General features: G+C 36.6%; 1 protein-coding gene across 1 annotated transcript; it reads right to left on the bottom strand.

Moving 5' to 3' along the window:
* Positions 1 to 7807: 7807 nt before the first annotated feature.
* LOC121875170 (transmembrane protein 127-like) lies at positions 7808 to 18081 on the bottom strand (the record flags this gene model as incomplete). Its single annotated transcript, XM_042379609.1, is given in 3 exon segments — positions 7808 to 9999; positions 16117 to 16269; positions 17911 to 18081. Coding segments are annotated over 3 exon segments (548 nt in total), but the record flags the coding sequence as incomplete, so codon positions are not given.
* Between the last annotated feature and the right edge of the window lie 544 nt (positions 18082 to 18625).

Raw genomic sequence — 18625 nt, 5'->3', positions numbered from 1 at the left:
GCATACATAATATACATACACCAACTACATAATATGGGGGGAAGGGGCTGACGGATAATCCAAAAGGTCGGTTAATAGTACATAAAGTCTACGGAAATAAAAGACACATTTTAAAGTACCTTTCCCTAACCTACTTCATTTAATTCCCTCTAATCATTTTTGTTCATTTGCCATTCATATTTCAATAGAATTTGCTTTAAAACATTGACCACTTTAATAAATAAATATGAACCAGCACAGAAACCGTGAATAAAAAATGGAAAAGTCAACGAACATATGTCATCACAAAAATTGTGACCAAGTCCCATGTTGCTGATCTGGCTTTCTACCTCATTTACACACAATTGCAGGGTCTCAGTTGCTTCTCTTACTATTGACAACACAACATACATATATTGTTTCTCACTCTTGATTTTTTTTTTCATTTTTGCATTTCTTTATGGTTCTTTTATACTGCCAGATTCTGGGGTCACTAAGTCTAAGGGGATGACTTAACTCTAATCTTAATTTCTAAGGGTAGCTGCCACCAGACCCCCTCTGGACAGCATGTAGCTCGTTAGGTAGCGTGCAGAGTGGACTAGGCATTGGGTTAGGTTTTCCATTGACCAGATCGATAAGGGTAAAGAAGGGTGAAACCATAACATGTCTTAATTGATTTATTCCTTATAAAACATACTGGTAAAAAACATATACATGAATTGGCCTTCCTCAGAAGAACAACGGAAATGTGGTTACCCAGATGGGCCCCAGACTCTTACATTGATGGCGTGTCATCCACCTACTTATTGCATAACAATCTGTGACCACCTTACCTCGGTCATTCCTTCTTACACTATCTCTTAACACATCAGACTGCTCCACCTGTATGGAATATAGCACCGTCGGTTATCATACATAGTAGCACCATCTCAACACACATGTTACACTCCATACCTGCAAGTATGGGACTCCTTGTGACTTTTAGGTATACACAACAGGCACCTCGTTCGCACACCGCCCTCGGTGGGTAAAGACGAGGGCTTCACCTAGAGACATACCAGCATTATTTCCACGCCTGGTATTATAGGTCGCTCCAAGTGGCGACCGCAGAGTTTCTCACGGTCTCCTTATATGTGACTATTCATTTGGAGTGGTGCGCTGGAAATCCACAGGTTCACCGTGGATTGGCATAGCGGGGAGTAGGCACCACCTGTTGTGACGCTCAAAGGGATAATGGCGGCCAGGCGGCAAGGTACTCCGACCGCATGGAACCTGAGGTGACGGTAGAACGAGGAAGACTGAGAAATAATGCCTGACGGGCAGTTATCCCACCCCTTAACACATTCCTATTACACTTATATATCCGGCAAAGCTTTAAACTGTAATAACTTCTATTTATAAACCTTAATTATAAGGCGGGATATAGCCCGCTAGGACACTGACCTGAGGTGACGGTAGAACGAGGACGACTGAGGGCATTGCCCCGCCGCTCCTCATCACGTAGGCCTACAGTTTCCAATCTTTAATCTGCACTTTTGTTTCTTATGGTTCTCACCTGAACACTTTTCGGTATATTGTCACTCATGCCTTATAAACACATATTTTAATCCTAAATTACACACTAAGGTAAGGTCTTGGTTTGCTAGTTCTTGGGTAAATTCATGGGGTTATAATATCAACGTGGCATCCGAGGCGGGTACATGACGCGCCTTGAAACAAAGGCTGAATGTTCATGGCGGGGGTGTATCAACTTCACTTAAAACTGTAATGAGGGATCCTCCTCTCACACATTGCACTATTTGAACACAGACATAAGATTCTCTGATCACTGTACCTGTCGTGGGTATATGTCACATGAGGATACGAGGTGTATTAAGTTCATACCGACGCATACAAGATATTTCCTTTCAAGTATAGTTTCTGGATCACTTCCAACACCTCACATAGTTCTGATACATTTATCCTTTTTCCAGATCATTGTTCTCATGTATTTTCATATGATATGTGGGGAAGTTATGTTCGCTACACGCTCACAGACGTAAATAGTAGGACTTTCAAACCCTGATCCACACTTAGTCTTACAGTACACTAGTCCGGCTCAACTGGACTTTAACATTCATCTTATGCCTACCCTGAGTGATCCTTAATGCTATGAATACATACACTTAATATGATATAACTGTACCTGGGTACAATACAACACATGGTCTAGGAACATTGAGTAGGTGAGTTGTCCTTTATCAATGTTTCCCGTTTTCTGAGGTTCTACAAGCGCGGTGCATTTGAATGTTATATAGCGTAATATGAATTAAATAGGGTTTTTAGGAATGACAATGATGTGCACAGTATACTTTATTACTATTATTATTATTACAGTGGTCCCTCGGTTAACGAGCACAATCCGTTCCAGCAGGTTGCTCGTTAACCGAAAAACTCGTTAACCGAAACCATTGTTTTAATGGGTTTTTGGGTAATTGGTTCCAGCTCACCAAAAATTGCCTAAATTCAACAAAAAGGGTAGAAAAGTACACTTACTTTGAGGTGTGTATGTAGAAGGCTACTGGATGATGATGATGATGATGGGAATTAGAATGGGGGTGGAGGAGAAGGGAGAAGAGAAGGCATTGGGGTGGAAGAGAAGTCACCCCATGGTGCCACTTCACCCATAAAATTTTAGTTCTCTTGGTTTAATTCAAGATTATTTTCCTTAAATCAACACTGCACTGCATTATATATTGTCAATATGTAAATTAAATATCAAAATGACCAATAATTTGCATGCAAACACAGAAAAAAGCGTTTAGTTGAAGAGGGTCTCAAACAAGATGTTCCCTCTACTGAAAAGAGAGAGACTGGCGCCTGTTTGGTGTGTTGCCAGGCTGGATGGCGCGCATGAAACTAGTGTCTTTACCTTCAATTAAGTTCAATAATTGTTAAAATGACTAAAAATTTAATATTAAACTTTAAAAATTAATGAATAGTATAAACTTCTAGATATTTACTAAAATAGTAAGGAATTTAAGCCCTAAAACCGATTACTGTATTGGCGGACTAATACTACAGCTCGACCGCCAAATGCAAGCAAAAACATGTTGAGGTCGGCTCTTAAAAAACTCGTTAATCGAGGGATTGCTCGTTAACCGAAGTTAAGAATCTTATGGAAGGTAAATCGTTAACCGAAATCTCGTTAACCAAGGCGCTCGTTAACCGAGGGATCACTGTATTATTATTATTATCATTATTAATATTATTACATCATCGCCCCGCAGGCCCCGATGTGGGTCAGTGACCTGTGCCCGGGTGGGCTAATCCCCGTAAAAAAAAAAATAAAAAAAATAAAAAATAAATAAAAAATTTAGGAGTTGGGATTGACGGTTAATCCGAAAGTCGGTTAATCGAGGTTTTAATATATATATATATATATATATATATATATATATATATATATATATATATATATATATATATATATATATATATATATATATATATATATATATATATATATATATATATATATATATATATATATATATATATATATATATATATATATATATATATATATATATATATATATATATATATATATGTAAATCCACAATGAAAACGTGATTTTATCAAAACAATACATATATATATATATATATATATATATATATATATATATATATATATATATATATATATATATATATATATATATATATATATATATATATATATATATATATATACTGACCCGACTTACACGGGGTTAGGGACCAAATCCAGGTCGTAAGTCCCACATAGATATAAATTTTTTTTTTTTTTTTTAAATAAAAAATCTACAATGAAATACAGTACAGTAATAGTAATGAATAATGATGAATGGATACAGTACAGTGAAAGTAATAAATAATAAGGAATGGTTACAGTGTGACAGCACTTACCTTTAATGTAGTCAGCTGAATGCACATGGGGCCCCCATAATTTTCTAATTATACATGGAGACTACATTAACTGGAAACGTTTCGGTATAGAAAATGCGTGTCATTTATAAAAAAAAAAAAAAAATTTAATAAAAATCTGCAGCGGTCAAAAGTCCATTTGGTCCAAGTCCACGTAGTCGTAAGTCGTCTAGTGTATATATATATATATATATATATATATATATATATATATATATATATATATATATATATATATATATATATATATATATATATATATACATATATATATATATATATATATATATTATATATATATATATATATATATATATAGTTATATATATATATATATATATATATATATATATATATATATATATATATATATATATATATATATATACAGTTAACCCTCACTTTACGCGGTCCCACATTCCGCGTTTCCACGTTTACGCGGTGCCCTGCCGGAACCCAGGATGCTCACATTCCGCGGTGCGTGTACCCCTTTACGCGGAGAGCGGCTGGCGAGCCGCGCCATTTTTGGATCCAAACCTCCCGCCATCCGCCATGTTGTGTAAGCTGCGCGAACATGGTGCGCACAAGGTCGCCCAGTCATCAAAACATTACCAGTTCTTCACCCGCCACCCACCACAGCCGGCCCAAGTCAGTGATAGTGATAATTATGGTGAGGATATGGACTTATATGGACTTTGGGGAGTTTGACAAAGAGGCCCTGCAAGCCTCTGTGGTGGATAGTGATACAATTGATACAAGTGATACAGGTGAGGGCCAATAATCTGCCACGCTTGTGTTGACATCAGCATTGTAGTTGCAAAAATATTACATTTCCGTGAAAGTATTATATCAAGCCCAGTATGAATAGAATATCACTAATATAAGAGTATTTTAACCGAAAACTACTAAAAAAACGAGTAACATATCTTGAACATCGGAAGGTTAGGTAAAGTCTTTTGTTTTCATGTAGTTTATCCTAATTTACATTCAAATGCATTATGTTTCAGCAAAACTACTATTAATTTCTGAGAATATGGAAATGTAATATTTTGCTGAAATGACGTACGCATTACAGTGGAAAGTGACGAAAGCAATGACTTTCGCTTTCTTTCCTTCAAAAGATGTTACCGTAATCGCTTTTCGAATGGTTTTCAGTTAAAAACTGTTGTATTACAATAATATTCTATCCTAATTCACTTGTGATGCAACAGTTTTTTTAACTGAAAACTATTCAAAAAGCGATTACGGTAACATCTTTTGAACGAAAAAGCAAAAGTCATTGTTTTCGTCACGATTTTATCCCACTTTCCACTGTAATACGTACGTCATTTCAACAAAATATATATATATATTATATATATATATATATATATATATATATATATATATATATATATATATATATATATATATATATATATATATATATATATATATATATATATAATATATATATATATATATATATATATATATATATATATATATATATATATATATATATATATAATATATATATATATATTCAAAGGAATAGGCACACATGCACCCTTAGAAGCTGGAGTGGTGGTTGAATGTGTTGAATGCTTAGGAAGCACGACTGTAGCACTACAATAAGTTTAGGATGCCTTTAAAACAATAAAGAAGTTCCAAAGTATGGCACCATAATGCTTAGGCAGCTGAGTACACAGTAGAGGTGCTCCTCTACTTAAGAATGTTCAACTTACAAACTTTCAGAGATACAAACATCATCACTGAGGGGGGTTACCTGCCAGAACAGGTGTTTAATGTGGACGAGACTGGATTATTTTGAAGAAAATTCCAGATAGAACAAACATTACCTAAGAGGAGAAGAGTGAGCCAGGTTTTAAGGCTGTATTAACGGGTATAGCTGTACTAAATATCCATAATCTTTTCATTTTTTACAATATGTTTGGTATCTACAAGAGTAAAGTTGGACTTACAAACAAGTCTCAGGAACGTAACTCGTCTGTAAGTAGAGGAGCACCTATATAGCGATGACAGTAAATAAATGCAATTCATTATGAGCGGGCAAACTCGGATAGCAGATTCAAACACTGCAAGAAGGGAGAGGATGGAGGACGGTAAGGATGTAGGGGAGGAGTGCGCGGCCTGGACGAGTGGCTCACAAACACGTCTCTGTGCATCTATGTCATGAGAGACATCACAGACCAAGCCACTGCTTGTCTCACCTACTCGGCTGGGTAAACTGAGCAGCACTGTAGCCAAGTTAGACTTGTCACACTTTGTCACAGTAACCACCAGGCTACTGGGCCAAGCTCTGGTGTTATAGTTATGATTATTATTATTACATTTTCGCCCCCCAGGTCCCAATGTGGGTCAGTGACCTGTGCCCGGGTGAGCTAAACCCTGTTTAAAAAAAAAAACCACATACATTCCAAAAACCGAAACACATCTGTCCTCAAGGATTTCGGATAAGGGATTGTCAACCTGTAAATAAAAATGTGGATGCAGCAATGGCCAGTCCCACCCCACTCCCTTCTTTATGGAGGGAGGGATCAGTTGTCAGGGAAGAGATTACTTTCTGATTCGGCTTGTCCTTTTATTTTGGAGTCAAATTACAAATAATATACCTGTACCATAATTTTTTCTATTATCTAATACTGTACAGTTATATTATTTATGATGAAACATACACCATAAGGGGCTGATCATATGAGAATATAATAATGAATAAAAACAAACTGGGGAAAGCGAAAAGGCCAGTCCCTACAGCACATTAACATGTGAAGTGTCATCACTCGTACCTATTAGCTCTCGTTAGGCTTATATCAAATCTCATTAGACAACTGTACAGTATCCCCATTAAAGACAATACAGAACATATTTTAATAATAAATAATGTAATATATTTTACAAAAATAAATTATTTTTTAATGAACTGTACTATTAGTATATATAAATGAAAAATGTAAAAGGAAACACACATGACATTTATTGCACACTAAAATACAAATTTAAGGGTGGCTGTTTAGTGGTACAGGCATGCGAGGCATGAATGGAGTTGTGTGTCACAGCCAAGACTGGAATTTTCCACTCTGTACTGGGGAAAGTTTTCTCCAAGTCGAAATTAATCATCTCGTAGGAGCTGTATTCATTTATTCAAATACCACTATATGCATACAATATATTGTAAATAAACAGAAAAGTATACTACTGTTGTACTGTTACGTACTATACACTCACCAGCAGATGCTGTCGTCTTGAGCCTACAGGAGACATACACTGTCCACTCTGCTAAATGTACAGTACATTATACATAACTGTAATCATTTTTTAGGTAATAACACTTGCGATGGAGGTGGGGTGGGGAATTAGTGGTCTCATGCTACTAACCTTCTGATGCAATATCAGGTCACCCATTGTCAGGGTAGGGGATTTGTGGGTCTCATGACCTGAAGATGTCTTGAATAAAGACAAAAGCTAAGGCGCTCTTAGTGTTTCCTTTTCCTGTACATACGGTACTTTTGCACTTACTGAATGTACAGTATACATACACTAAAAAACATAATTTGTACCCCTAAAATTCAAAATCACTCATAATTCGTAATGCTTTGCTGTTACAATATACAGTGGGGTATGCTATAAACGAATCTAATTGGTTCTAGAACCTTGTTCGTTATAGCATTCATTCGTTATAGGATTAATCCATTCCAGGCCCCAAATACAACCACTTAACACTGAAAAATATAATATAAAATTGTAAAAATTGTAAAAAAGTGCATAAATATGCATCTAAACCCCTGAAATAAAGAATATCATTAATACTTGTAATAAAAAAACAATAAATTATTAAAAAAAAAAAAAAAAATTTAAATAATGTTCGTTGTAGGAGTTTCGTTCGTTATAGCATTCTCAATTTTATAGGTAAAACCGTTCGTTATAGGAATATTCGTAGTAGGGTCCGTTCGTTATAGCATACCCCACTGTACAGTAGTATATATTTTATTTTTTGTAATACATATTTGGTAAAATTTCAGATTATGAGCCATTTACGAATACTGTACATATATATGACACAAGTCGCCATGAGGCCATGGGATGCAACCGCCCACCTCAGTATAAACAAGTATTATACCTGTCACATGTGTCAGTCACAGTCAGTTCATATTGGTCCATTGAAGTGCACATCTATGGTCTACACGCAAGTTTTTCCATCATTACCCAGTGTTTGAGCCAGTATGTCTAATAACCCTAAATTTATTATATTGTACTTAGAAACGTTTAAATTTTGATGGGGGCAGATAACAAAAACGTACAGTTGTTTTGGGTTTTTCCCCTCAAGAGAAGGTGTCCCTCATATTTTGTAAAATCTCTTATTTCGTAAAGGCTAAGCCCCTAATATTTCGAATTATGGGGGTTTACTGAAACTGTAAACACTTTTTACGTCATAACACAACTTTAATGATGTATTATTGGCTGATTCTGTCCTGGTACAGTAATGTACAGTACTGCACAACATATTTTATGCAAAAACAGCAGCTAGTGAGGTAACAACCTTTACAATGTCAGCAGAATATGAATCAAGCATACAAGCTACCAAAAGCAGATAGCCCACCTATGCGCCTCTCACGTGGGGCTGTGACGGAGCATGCTGCAATCTATCAGAACTCTCTCAAAATTTGCTTCCAGGTCCAGTACAAAGAGGTTTGGAGAGATTTTATCAGAATTTTTCTGGAAAATGTGCCTGATTTTCATCCCCAGACCCTGTACTGAGATATTTTTCCAGAAAAATTCCAGGCCAATTTCCATTTTGGCTATTGAAGAGTTCCAGGGACTGGGGATTCTGGCTAATGGGGAGATTACTTATCCATTCAAGATGCAATTACAAAATCATGGTGATTTGTCTCATGAGACTGTTCTAAAGAAGATTATGTGTATCTGACCCACAAACTTGTTACAGTATCCACAAAACACTATTCGGTACTGTATTGTTTAATGGCAACTTTAAATTAGACTTATTGTACTGTACATATAAGCAAATGTCTGGTGTTGATAAAGTAATTTTGACAACCAACCAAGTATTTGTATCAACAAGACTTCAAGAAATCAAATGTATTGTGAAGATAAAATAATTCTGTCATACAAATATTTATCTACAAATTATTGTAAAGTAAATTGGAAGTAAGTCATATCCTTAGGATAACATCACTTGTATTATTGGTGCTTTGTAATGCACATATATCAGTGTTTATGTTATACATTAAAACCTCCGAAATTCATAATTTTACATGCTAATAATTTCGCTATTTTTGGAAATTCTGAACATCAAAACTTACAATGGCCTTTACCACAATATATAAAATAACTTCTGAAATGGGCCACATGGCACATAGCTTCCTCTCGCCCAGAGGATAGCAGAGGCAGCATCTGTCAGCTGGCACAAGTAATATGTAGTGAGTAGAAGTATGGTCCATCACTGACAAACTTTGTATTTTAAACATTTTGGAAGCCTACAGTGTTTTGTAATGTCTTTCAACAAATGTACTGGGTGCACTTCTACATGAGCTGTTAAGAAAACTGTATTGAAACCAAGAGGAAAATACAAGTCTGTCAATTGCTGATAAGTTGAAAATACTGGATAGGTCATCTTTGTTGGACGTGTACAGAAGTGATTATAATTTGGAATCCACTTTATTTCAACAAGGTAGAGTCCCTAGTAATCAGAATTGTGGAGGTTTTAGTGTACAGTATTTCCATTATTATCATAAAGTCTGATGAATTGTAATTTTCCAGTGATCGCAACATGTTCTACCCTCACAATATAAATACTTCAGCACATGATACATCCTCCATGAAACTGTCTATGGAGTATAAGGAGGTGGAGGATGGCCTTCAACTGGTGGTGGAGGTTCAAGGTCACTTAAGTAAGGGATGTGAGCTGATAGTGAGCTACCTGGTGGCACAGAAAAGGTCTCCAATCCTTCAAGGCCGCCCCAGTCCTCCATCAGGGGAGCAGAATCTGAGTCTTGGAATAGATGTGCTGGTCTCAACCAGCTACAACCCACTGCTATAACTGACAAACCACCTAGAATGACAGAAATGGAACGCATTAATACTAAATAATAGTTTCTGTTTACACTGTACAGCCCCCAATGTGAAAAAATACATTTATTACATGATTTATATCTTCAGTAGCATAGCTGAAATTCCCCATGGTCATTCAGCTCCAATAAAGGTCATACTGTAATAGGTAGCAAAAACTTTGAAAATTAGCTTTTAGTAAGATGAAATGAAAGGTAAGTGCAATAAATAATAAACTGTAAACAGGATTCATAAAATGAGGGGTCTACATTCTTCATTACTGTATGTACAGTGGCCTCCACATGAACAGACCACAGCCTAGGTGTATATGGGGCAAATTTACAAGATGTGGCAGCACAGTGCCTTAGTCATGGGTGTGAATCTGTGGATTACCCTGTTTGCCAGTTCCCCATTGTTCAGTCCTCATCACTCAGTTGTGGCTACACAACAATGCTGCATAACAAACATTACAGGGTCTGTTTATCTTTTTACGTCCTTTATTGTTTGTATCATCGCAAACAGGATAATTTAAGTTTCACTCCCATTCATTCTCAGGCCTGACTATGGCAAAGCATTATCCCATACCCAAGCCCTCACACACTCCCTGGCTGTGGTACGTTAATGTGGAGACAACGAATTTGGCAAAGAAGGAGTGTTAGCTGCACCTGCTTCATAATTAAACTAAAAGAAAAAATCAAGTTGTGATGTCAAAAGAGAATTGCAGATTTTAATTGCCACCGCTATGTAACATTGCCAAGTTTCCACCAACCCCTACACTCTCATACACCACCCCCTTCCCCCCTGCCAGCCAAATTCTTTTTGTCTACAACTGTACCTAATATATACAGTGGGGTCTCGTTTTACATGCTTCATGCATGCGCAGTTATAGCCTATGTGATTAGTTGAGGTGTGACCACTTTTATAACTTATCCAGTAAGCCATGGGTTGCACGGGTAGCAGTGTTATGACAATAGTATTACAATCTTACTTTGTTTAGTTCCTTCGTTTCATTATCCCTGAAGATCATAGTAACTTGAAGTTACGTAAATCCTGAGGAGTGCGTATAACTTTAATGGCCTCATCATAATCAATCACGTAATGATCAAAGTCTTTCTCTGCCCTCTCTAAAGATCGCTACACAGATTCTTCATCAACAAAATCATTGATTGTTGATGCCAGCAACAGTTCAATTAGATAATAAGACTGATTTATGGGCTCACTTTCACTAGCATTCATTGGGTCAGGCTCACTTTCATCACTATCAAGGTCAATGCAAGTCTCGTCACTGTCCACTTCTACCTCCTCACAGTCTGTATGTTCTTGTTGTGATACATTAGTGTCACTGTTTGTGTTACCATTAGACTCACTGATGAGTGTTTGCAGGTTGCCATTCTGGCTGTTATAGTCACCAAGTGCCCAGAAATTGGTGAAATGGTGTCGATGTTATCCCTGCCAAGCTTGTCGAAGCAGTCGTCTGGGCAGGGAGGGCTTGGCAACCTCCTGTGCCCACTTGTCAACACTACACTCTCATCCTGCCTTTTTTTTTTCGAAAGGCAAGCTGTACTCTATTCATACGTAATCTCCAACGGAACAGTCAGCCTTCCCTCCATTACCCTCCATAAAGGGGGGGGGGGGCAATGCCATATTTGCCAGTTTGAATTTATTTACAGTACTCTTTATTATATTCTCGTATGAGTGTACTGAACAGAGTCATACATGATAATGTTAACGTAAAATTAGACAATTCGTATTACGCTCACTAGCCCATAAAACACGTACTATAACTTCATTATTGAGTCCCCCAGTTGACACATCCATTTTCTTACCATGAGGCCTCCAATTTCTCTTGTATACTTCAGAGACTCTTATGTCAATCTTGTAGATTTGAATTTAAGAATGAATGCGAATGTGTTACATTCAAGATCCATTGTGAGTGATGTTGAAAACTTCAACTGTAGTTACCTTTAGTAAAATTTTAAAGTTTCAGTGTAGAGTTTGCTAGTGAGAGTGATGAATACTGACATCATCCTGTGAGACATCCGGAGTTTTCAATTGCAATTGAAGCTAGCCTGTTTTAATTCCCAATCATCAGACTATCTGATGATTGCATTGAAAGTATTGTCAGTTTTATATTTTAGAAAGTCATCAATCTTCTGAAAGAAACGTGTCACTTTCTTATTGCCCTAAAATCTAACGGCAAAAAGAGACTTGCCTCTGTCAGAGATTATGCTTCTTCAGCAGAAAATGCCACTGCCAGTATGCGCACTTTTTGGAGTTTAACCCCAACGCCCCAGTTGACGTTCCGGAAAGTGCGCCTTTTCGCGGCATTGTTTGAATGCCCAGCGCGGGTTATCAGGTTCCAGCATGACTATTTGCGTGTCACGCCACACGCTTGGCCACAGGAAACCTACTTTTGTTTGTTTCATTTTCATTGTTTGTCCATTTTATCATGTTGTATCAAAGTAATATTGCTAAAAGTTGTGCAGTTGTATTGTAGTGTAGTATTACCGGAAAATAATGCTATGATTATGTTATAAATGTATTTATTTGTGGAATTATTATTCTGATAATTATTTAGATGCATTACTTGCTCTACCAAACACAAAGACAGCCAGACAGCCTGGTGACAGACTGCGTGTGTCTCGCCGAGCACTTTTTATGAAAAATAATGTAAATAACTATTCTAAATGAATTATTTATAGGAAATAAGTATTATGATCAGTAAACACAATAATTAATTAAAAAAAAAAAAAAAAAAACCCTTCCGCACGGAGGCTGCCGGGCTTGTTATTGGTGCCGCCAGCGTCACTAGTATATACAACGCAGCTGGTGGGCTCTTTGTTTTCACACATCTGAACAGGGAAAGGAGAAAAACTCTCATGTTTCTTACGGCATTTTGTGTCCCTATTCAACATGAGCAAGATAGCAAGTGATGGTAGTGCTGTTTCAAAAGCTAATACCGTAGAAAGAGTATAAACTTAGCCAAGAAACTAGATGTGTTAAAACTATATGAAAAAGGTGAGAGGTTTGTGGATATTACATGGAGCAAGCAATGAACATATTTTCTGAAGTGGATCCATTAACAGAACAAAGTCATTAAAATTAACATGGACATGAAAAATGCAAACGACCTCTACAGCTTTATTATTCGAAGGCCTAAACCATCAACTTCAGCTACACCATCAAATTCAGCAGCAAAAGCAGCTTCAACAACAACATCAGGTTCAGTAACAGCTTCAGCAATAGCTTTATGGAAAGCTACAGCTTCAGCCAGAGTTGAACCTGATGACTTTGTCATCTGAGTAAAAATTCACACAACATCATTGACTGTCCTTATGTTTTAGACTTTACCACCATTGGTGAGTAGACTTTTTGTTTTACATTCGTAAGTCTTATTTAAAACATATATGAACAGTATATAAGTGTTGCTTTCATATTCTTATGTAGAGAAATGACGATGTCTTCACACGTACTGTACGCACTTACTGTACATACGTTGGCGTTCCCAATCGTCTCGCTTTAGTTCTTTACCATTAGTGGTTAACTACTTCTATTGTTCCGTTCATTAACATTATGTAACATTACTTAAAACATACATACAGGTATTCATTTTTTTTTACATTAAGTTCACTACAGCTACAACCAGGGTCTTATTTTCTTCAGTTTCTTATGTAGAACCATCGTCACTCACGAAATCAATGCCGTCTTGTCTTCTCTTGTGTGTTTTAATATTCTACATATTAATAATGAATTGCATTGTTCATTTCACATACATAAACATTAATTCAATCAAATACATATTCAGTAATAAACAACAATGAATCTTTTGTACATATTCATAATAAGATAAATGACACGGTATCCTTAAATGAACTCGTATATTTGGGTATTCCCAATCCATCGAACGTTTTTCTTTTCCATTAGTGGTTAGCTACTTCTATTGTTCCATTTATTAACATTAAATAACATTACTTAAAACATATACAGCCACTCCTCGACTTAAGACCTGCTCGACTTACGACCACCCAGACATACAACCGCCTCAGTCGTACCAAATTTTTTTCAAATTACGTATTTTCAAGTCCCGACGTAGTGATTGCGCTGTGTACTGACAAAATTTTTGTTTGTAATTCCTTTTAATATGGCTGGCATGCTTAAAAGTGAGAGTTTTGTGGTGCTGAGAAGAAAAAGAGACACCCATTTTAGATTTTCTATGTGTTATCTTCGCATTTTCGACTTACGACCTGGATTTGGGTCCCTAACCCAGTCGTAAGTCGAGGAGTGGCTGTATATTATTTTTTTTTTTACATTAACTTTACAACAGCTACAACCAGGGTCTTATTTTCTTAATTTTCTTATGTAGAACCATCATCCAGGACTCCCGGCTGTAAAAACAAACGAAAACAATGGCGTCCCATCTCCTCTTGTGTGACCATATTATTATTCATTTATATTGTATAAGGTGCATTCATAAACATTATTTAAAGACTGTAGTTTGCATTTTTCATTAATTGTATTGTTTTGGGGGAAAAAGAAGGTAAAAAGCCACACAAAAGATAAGAAAAGGTCTGACTTGGGGACGCATCTCATTATTACCGGGTACTGCTTTATTTTAATGGTAATTTATGATTCACAATACGATGATTCACCTTACACTGGAATATTAGAGGACACATTACCGCCGATATTCGAGGCTTTACTGTAAATGTAATGGAATAATGAACCAGTAGAGTGCTGCTTCAGATAGCGCTCTATTTTCCAGGAATGTATCTTGAGCACTAACCACGGTATTACTGTAAACATTTTTACATGCATGGAAACTAGCACAAAGACTGATAAAGAGTCAAGGGGGGGAAGGGGTCTTGGGTTGCTATCTCGTGTGTCCCGTGCATAGTGACACGATTTGACAAATGGCAATGTAATATTTTTTTCTTTCCTTTCAAGTATTTTTTTTTTTTAATCTTCACATTTACTGGTACAGTTTACTCTATTTTATTTTATGTACAAAAATTATACACAAAGAATAGCTTCTTTCACATGCAAACCATCCTCTGGGTGACAGTCTGGCAGTCACCAGGAACGGGCAGAGCCTCCCACGCCATTCCGAGATTGCATCATCATATCTCGGAATACTGTATTGCGCGTTATTGCACATAAATATTTCATAGCAGTGACAAAACACGAAAATCATTCAGGCAGTGACCATCATAAAACTGATCTTAGCCATCACATAGCAGTAAAATTTAAGTTTTTTAAAAACTTAAAACTGATCGATCGTATATAGATCCGTCATATAATGGTCAACAACTGTATAATGGATTTAGTTAATTCTCACTTCGATAATTTAACACTAATGTATACAGTATTATGTTAATATTGAGGATGGTGTGGTGGTGAGGAAGCTAGTGTGGCCAAATAAAGGTAATCAGACAACAATGTAAGTTATATATACTGTACCTCCATCCCCTGGTATAAAAGGAAAAAAAAATTATGGGAATAAGTTTACTAAGTAAGAAAATGTATGGCAGAGATTATTTGAGATAATTAAGACACTTGTGATAGTGAAGAATAACATAACAACCACAGCCTGACTCAAAAAGTTTTATGAACCAATGTCAAGGAATAATTGAGAAAGATCAGACACTTTCCAACTGCACTGACTAACCACTACCCCACAATATGACCTACCTATCAATTAACATTCAGGTCCCTATTTAATTCTGGGAAGATAGTGACAACTGATGTACAGTAGCTAAAACAACTATCTGTGTAGGTGGAGGTCGATATGCTCTGAAATTTTACGTGCGACTAGTGACAGCCCTCATATACCAAAATTTATCATCCATGTTCTCATACTGTTTCCCACAAAGTATGCACAGATAGTTGTTTTAGCTACTGTACATGAACTTGCCTATAGTTTCACCCTGCCAGGGAATGAACCCAGGGCTACTTGCTACTGATGATCATTACACCACAGGTATACCACATTTGTATTAAGGAGCATGAGTGAGAAGTGTCTGAAGCAAATAAAGCTTGGCTGTGTCAAAGTCACTCCATCAAACTGAGTAACCTTTACATTATGTATCTCAAAGACTTTAAAACTATGTACTGTTCATCTTACCTGCAAATATGAGGAGATAAAAACCAACATCCAGTTTGACCTGTACACGAGCTACAGCCGTAGGACCCACCACAGGTTTGGTGGCCTCCTGCTGCGTCTCAATCAACATAATTATGTAGTAGCACACCCCAACACACAACACACACACCAACACTGAAATAATACAATAATCTTTGTAATTTTAACTCTTTACAATAAAGATCAACATAAAAGCTTAGAGCAGGGCCCTGTGATTTATGATAAATGGATGAATGAGCCTTAAATCTCAATTAGCTTCTCTCTTTTTGAGTAGTGACTGTAATAAAAAGAGGCACTGCAGCTGAGTGGATACAGCACTTGACTCCTTACCCAGGGGTCACTGGTGAAATTCAAATCCCATGAGTGAACCTAAGAGTTAACCCAGCTGCCTTACAATTCAGTTGGGGAAAGAGAGACAGTAGACTGCAGTACCAGCCTATTCCATTTCCTCCTTTGTACTTTTAATGTTTCCCATGATAACTAAGATTGGATCACAACAAGTTGACAACACACAAGGATGGCAATACAGTGGTCCCTCGGTTAACGAGCACAATTCGTTCCAGAAGGTTGCTCGTTAACCGAAAAATTCCTTCACCGAAACCATTGTTTCAATGGGTTTTTGGGTAATTGGTTCCAGCTCACTGAAAATTACCTAACGTCAACAAAAAAGGTAGTAAAGTACACTTACTTTGAGGTGTGTATGTAGAAGGCTCCTGGATGATGATGATGATGATGATGATGATGATGATGATGATGATGATGATGATGATGATGATGATGGGAATTAGAATGGGGGTGGAGGAGAAAGGAGAAGGGAGAAGAGAAGGCATTGGGGTGGAAGAGAAGTCACCCCATGGTGCCATTTCACCCATAAAATTTTAGTTCACTTGGTGTAATTCAAGATTATTTTCTTTAAATCAACACTGCACTGCATTATATATTGTCAATATGAAAAATAATTTCAAAATGACCAACAATTTGACTGGAAACACAGAAAAAAGCACTTATGTTGAAGAGAGTCTGAAGCAAGATGTTACTTCCACTGAAGAGACACAGAGACTGACGCCTGTATGGTGTGTTAACAGGCTGTTTGGAGCGCAAAAAACTAGCTTCCTATACAGTACTTGAATTATGTTCAATAATTAATTGTTAAAATGACTAAAAAATTTAATATAAAACTTTTAAAATTATTGAATAGTACAAACTTCTTGATGTTTAATAAAATAGTAAGGAATTTAAACCCTAGAACCGATTACTGTATTGGCGGACTAATACTACAGCTAGGTGGACCGCCAAATGCAAGCGAAAACATGTGGAGGGGCGCTCGTAAGAAATTCGTTAATCGAGGGATTGCTTGTTAACCGAAGTTAAGAATCTTATGGAAGGTAATTCGTTAACCGAAATCTCGTTAACCGAGGCGCTCGTTAACCGAGGGATCACTGTACTGTATTTTGACGATATGACTGTGATATTTTTAATTTTAATGTAATTAATCATTTCCACCACTTAACAGATTATCTGCTATTCAGGAACGTGATCTGTTTTTTGTTACTTTGTTATGACCTTCACTGTCCAGTGTTAGTACAGTACAGGAGGAAACTGCAATACCCGGAGAAAACCAGTCATGTATGGTAATGAATACCACGCAGTAGTAAGAGGCATGAACACTACAATGATATGCTATAAAAGATGAGTAGTGGCAGTATTTACAAGGGAGACCCATTATGTTGTGTCAATATTCCAAATGTATTTCACAACACTTCTAATAAAACTTACCAGAGAAAATACCAGCAACAGCATTCTTCCTGAAACACTTCATGATCCTCCCCGTAGGGCCAGTTATGTCAAGCAGCATCTGCACCAATGAGGAGCAGATCATTGCAAAGATCAGCCCAATCACAATCCTCATCAATGCTACAATTTCAGGAGTCACACAAAACTTGAGTTCTGGTGAGGGAATGAATGACACCATATAAATAATGATGATCAACTTACACTCTTGTTATAGTAATTTACTTCTTTCATCTCAATGTTGATAAATGTGAGATACTTCATAAATTAAATGAGAAAGTATTTAACAACCTGTGTGCAGTATCTTAAATACAGCATTAATTTAAGTAGAGTACTGAAGTAACTGTACACAATAAAACAGGGACCTTACATAAATCCTTATACTATACAGTATTTTCTCAATTTAACCAACTAATTTGAGCCACCCCTTTCTGTTATATAAAAATTTCTGCTAAATCAAATTTCCGTTATTTTCGCTTAACTTAGCGAACTAGTTCACTAAATCAAGCGTGATTCCATTAAATTCCGTGCTAAATGTGCCGCTTGGAGTTTAGGGTTTGTTTACATCTGCTCAGTCTGTGTACTCCGCCACTGTTACTTCTTGGTCACCTAACTACTGTGCTCAGACGTCATGCTGAAAGTCTTTCAGAAGTCTCAGAAAAGAAGTTGTGTGGGGGAGAAAGTCAAAAGAGAGCAGCTA

Source organism: Homarus americanus, unplaced genomic scaffold (assembly GCF_018991925.1).
Source record: "Homarus americanus isolate GMGI-L3 unplaced genomic scaffold, GMGI_Hamer_2.0 scaffold36970, whole genome shotgun sequence".
NCBI lineage: Eukaryota > Metazoa > Arthropoda > Malacostraca > Decapoda > Nephropidae > Homarus > Homarus americanus.
This window is presented reverse-complemented; position numbering and strand designations above follow the sequence as displayed.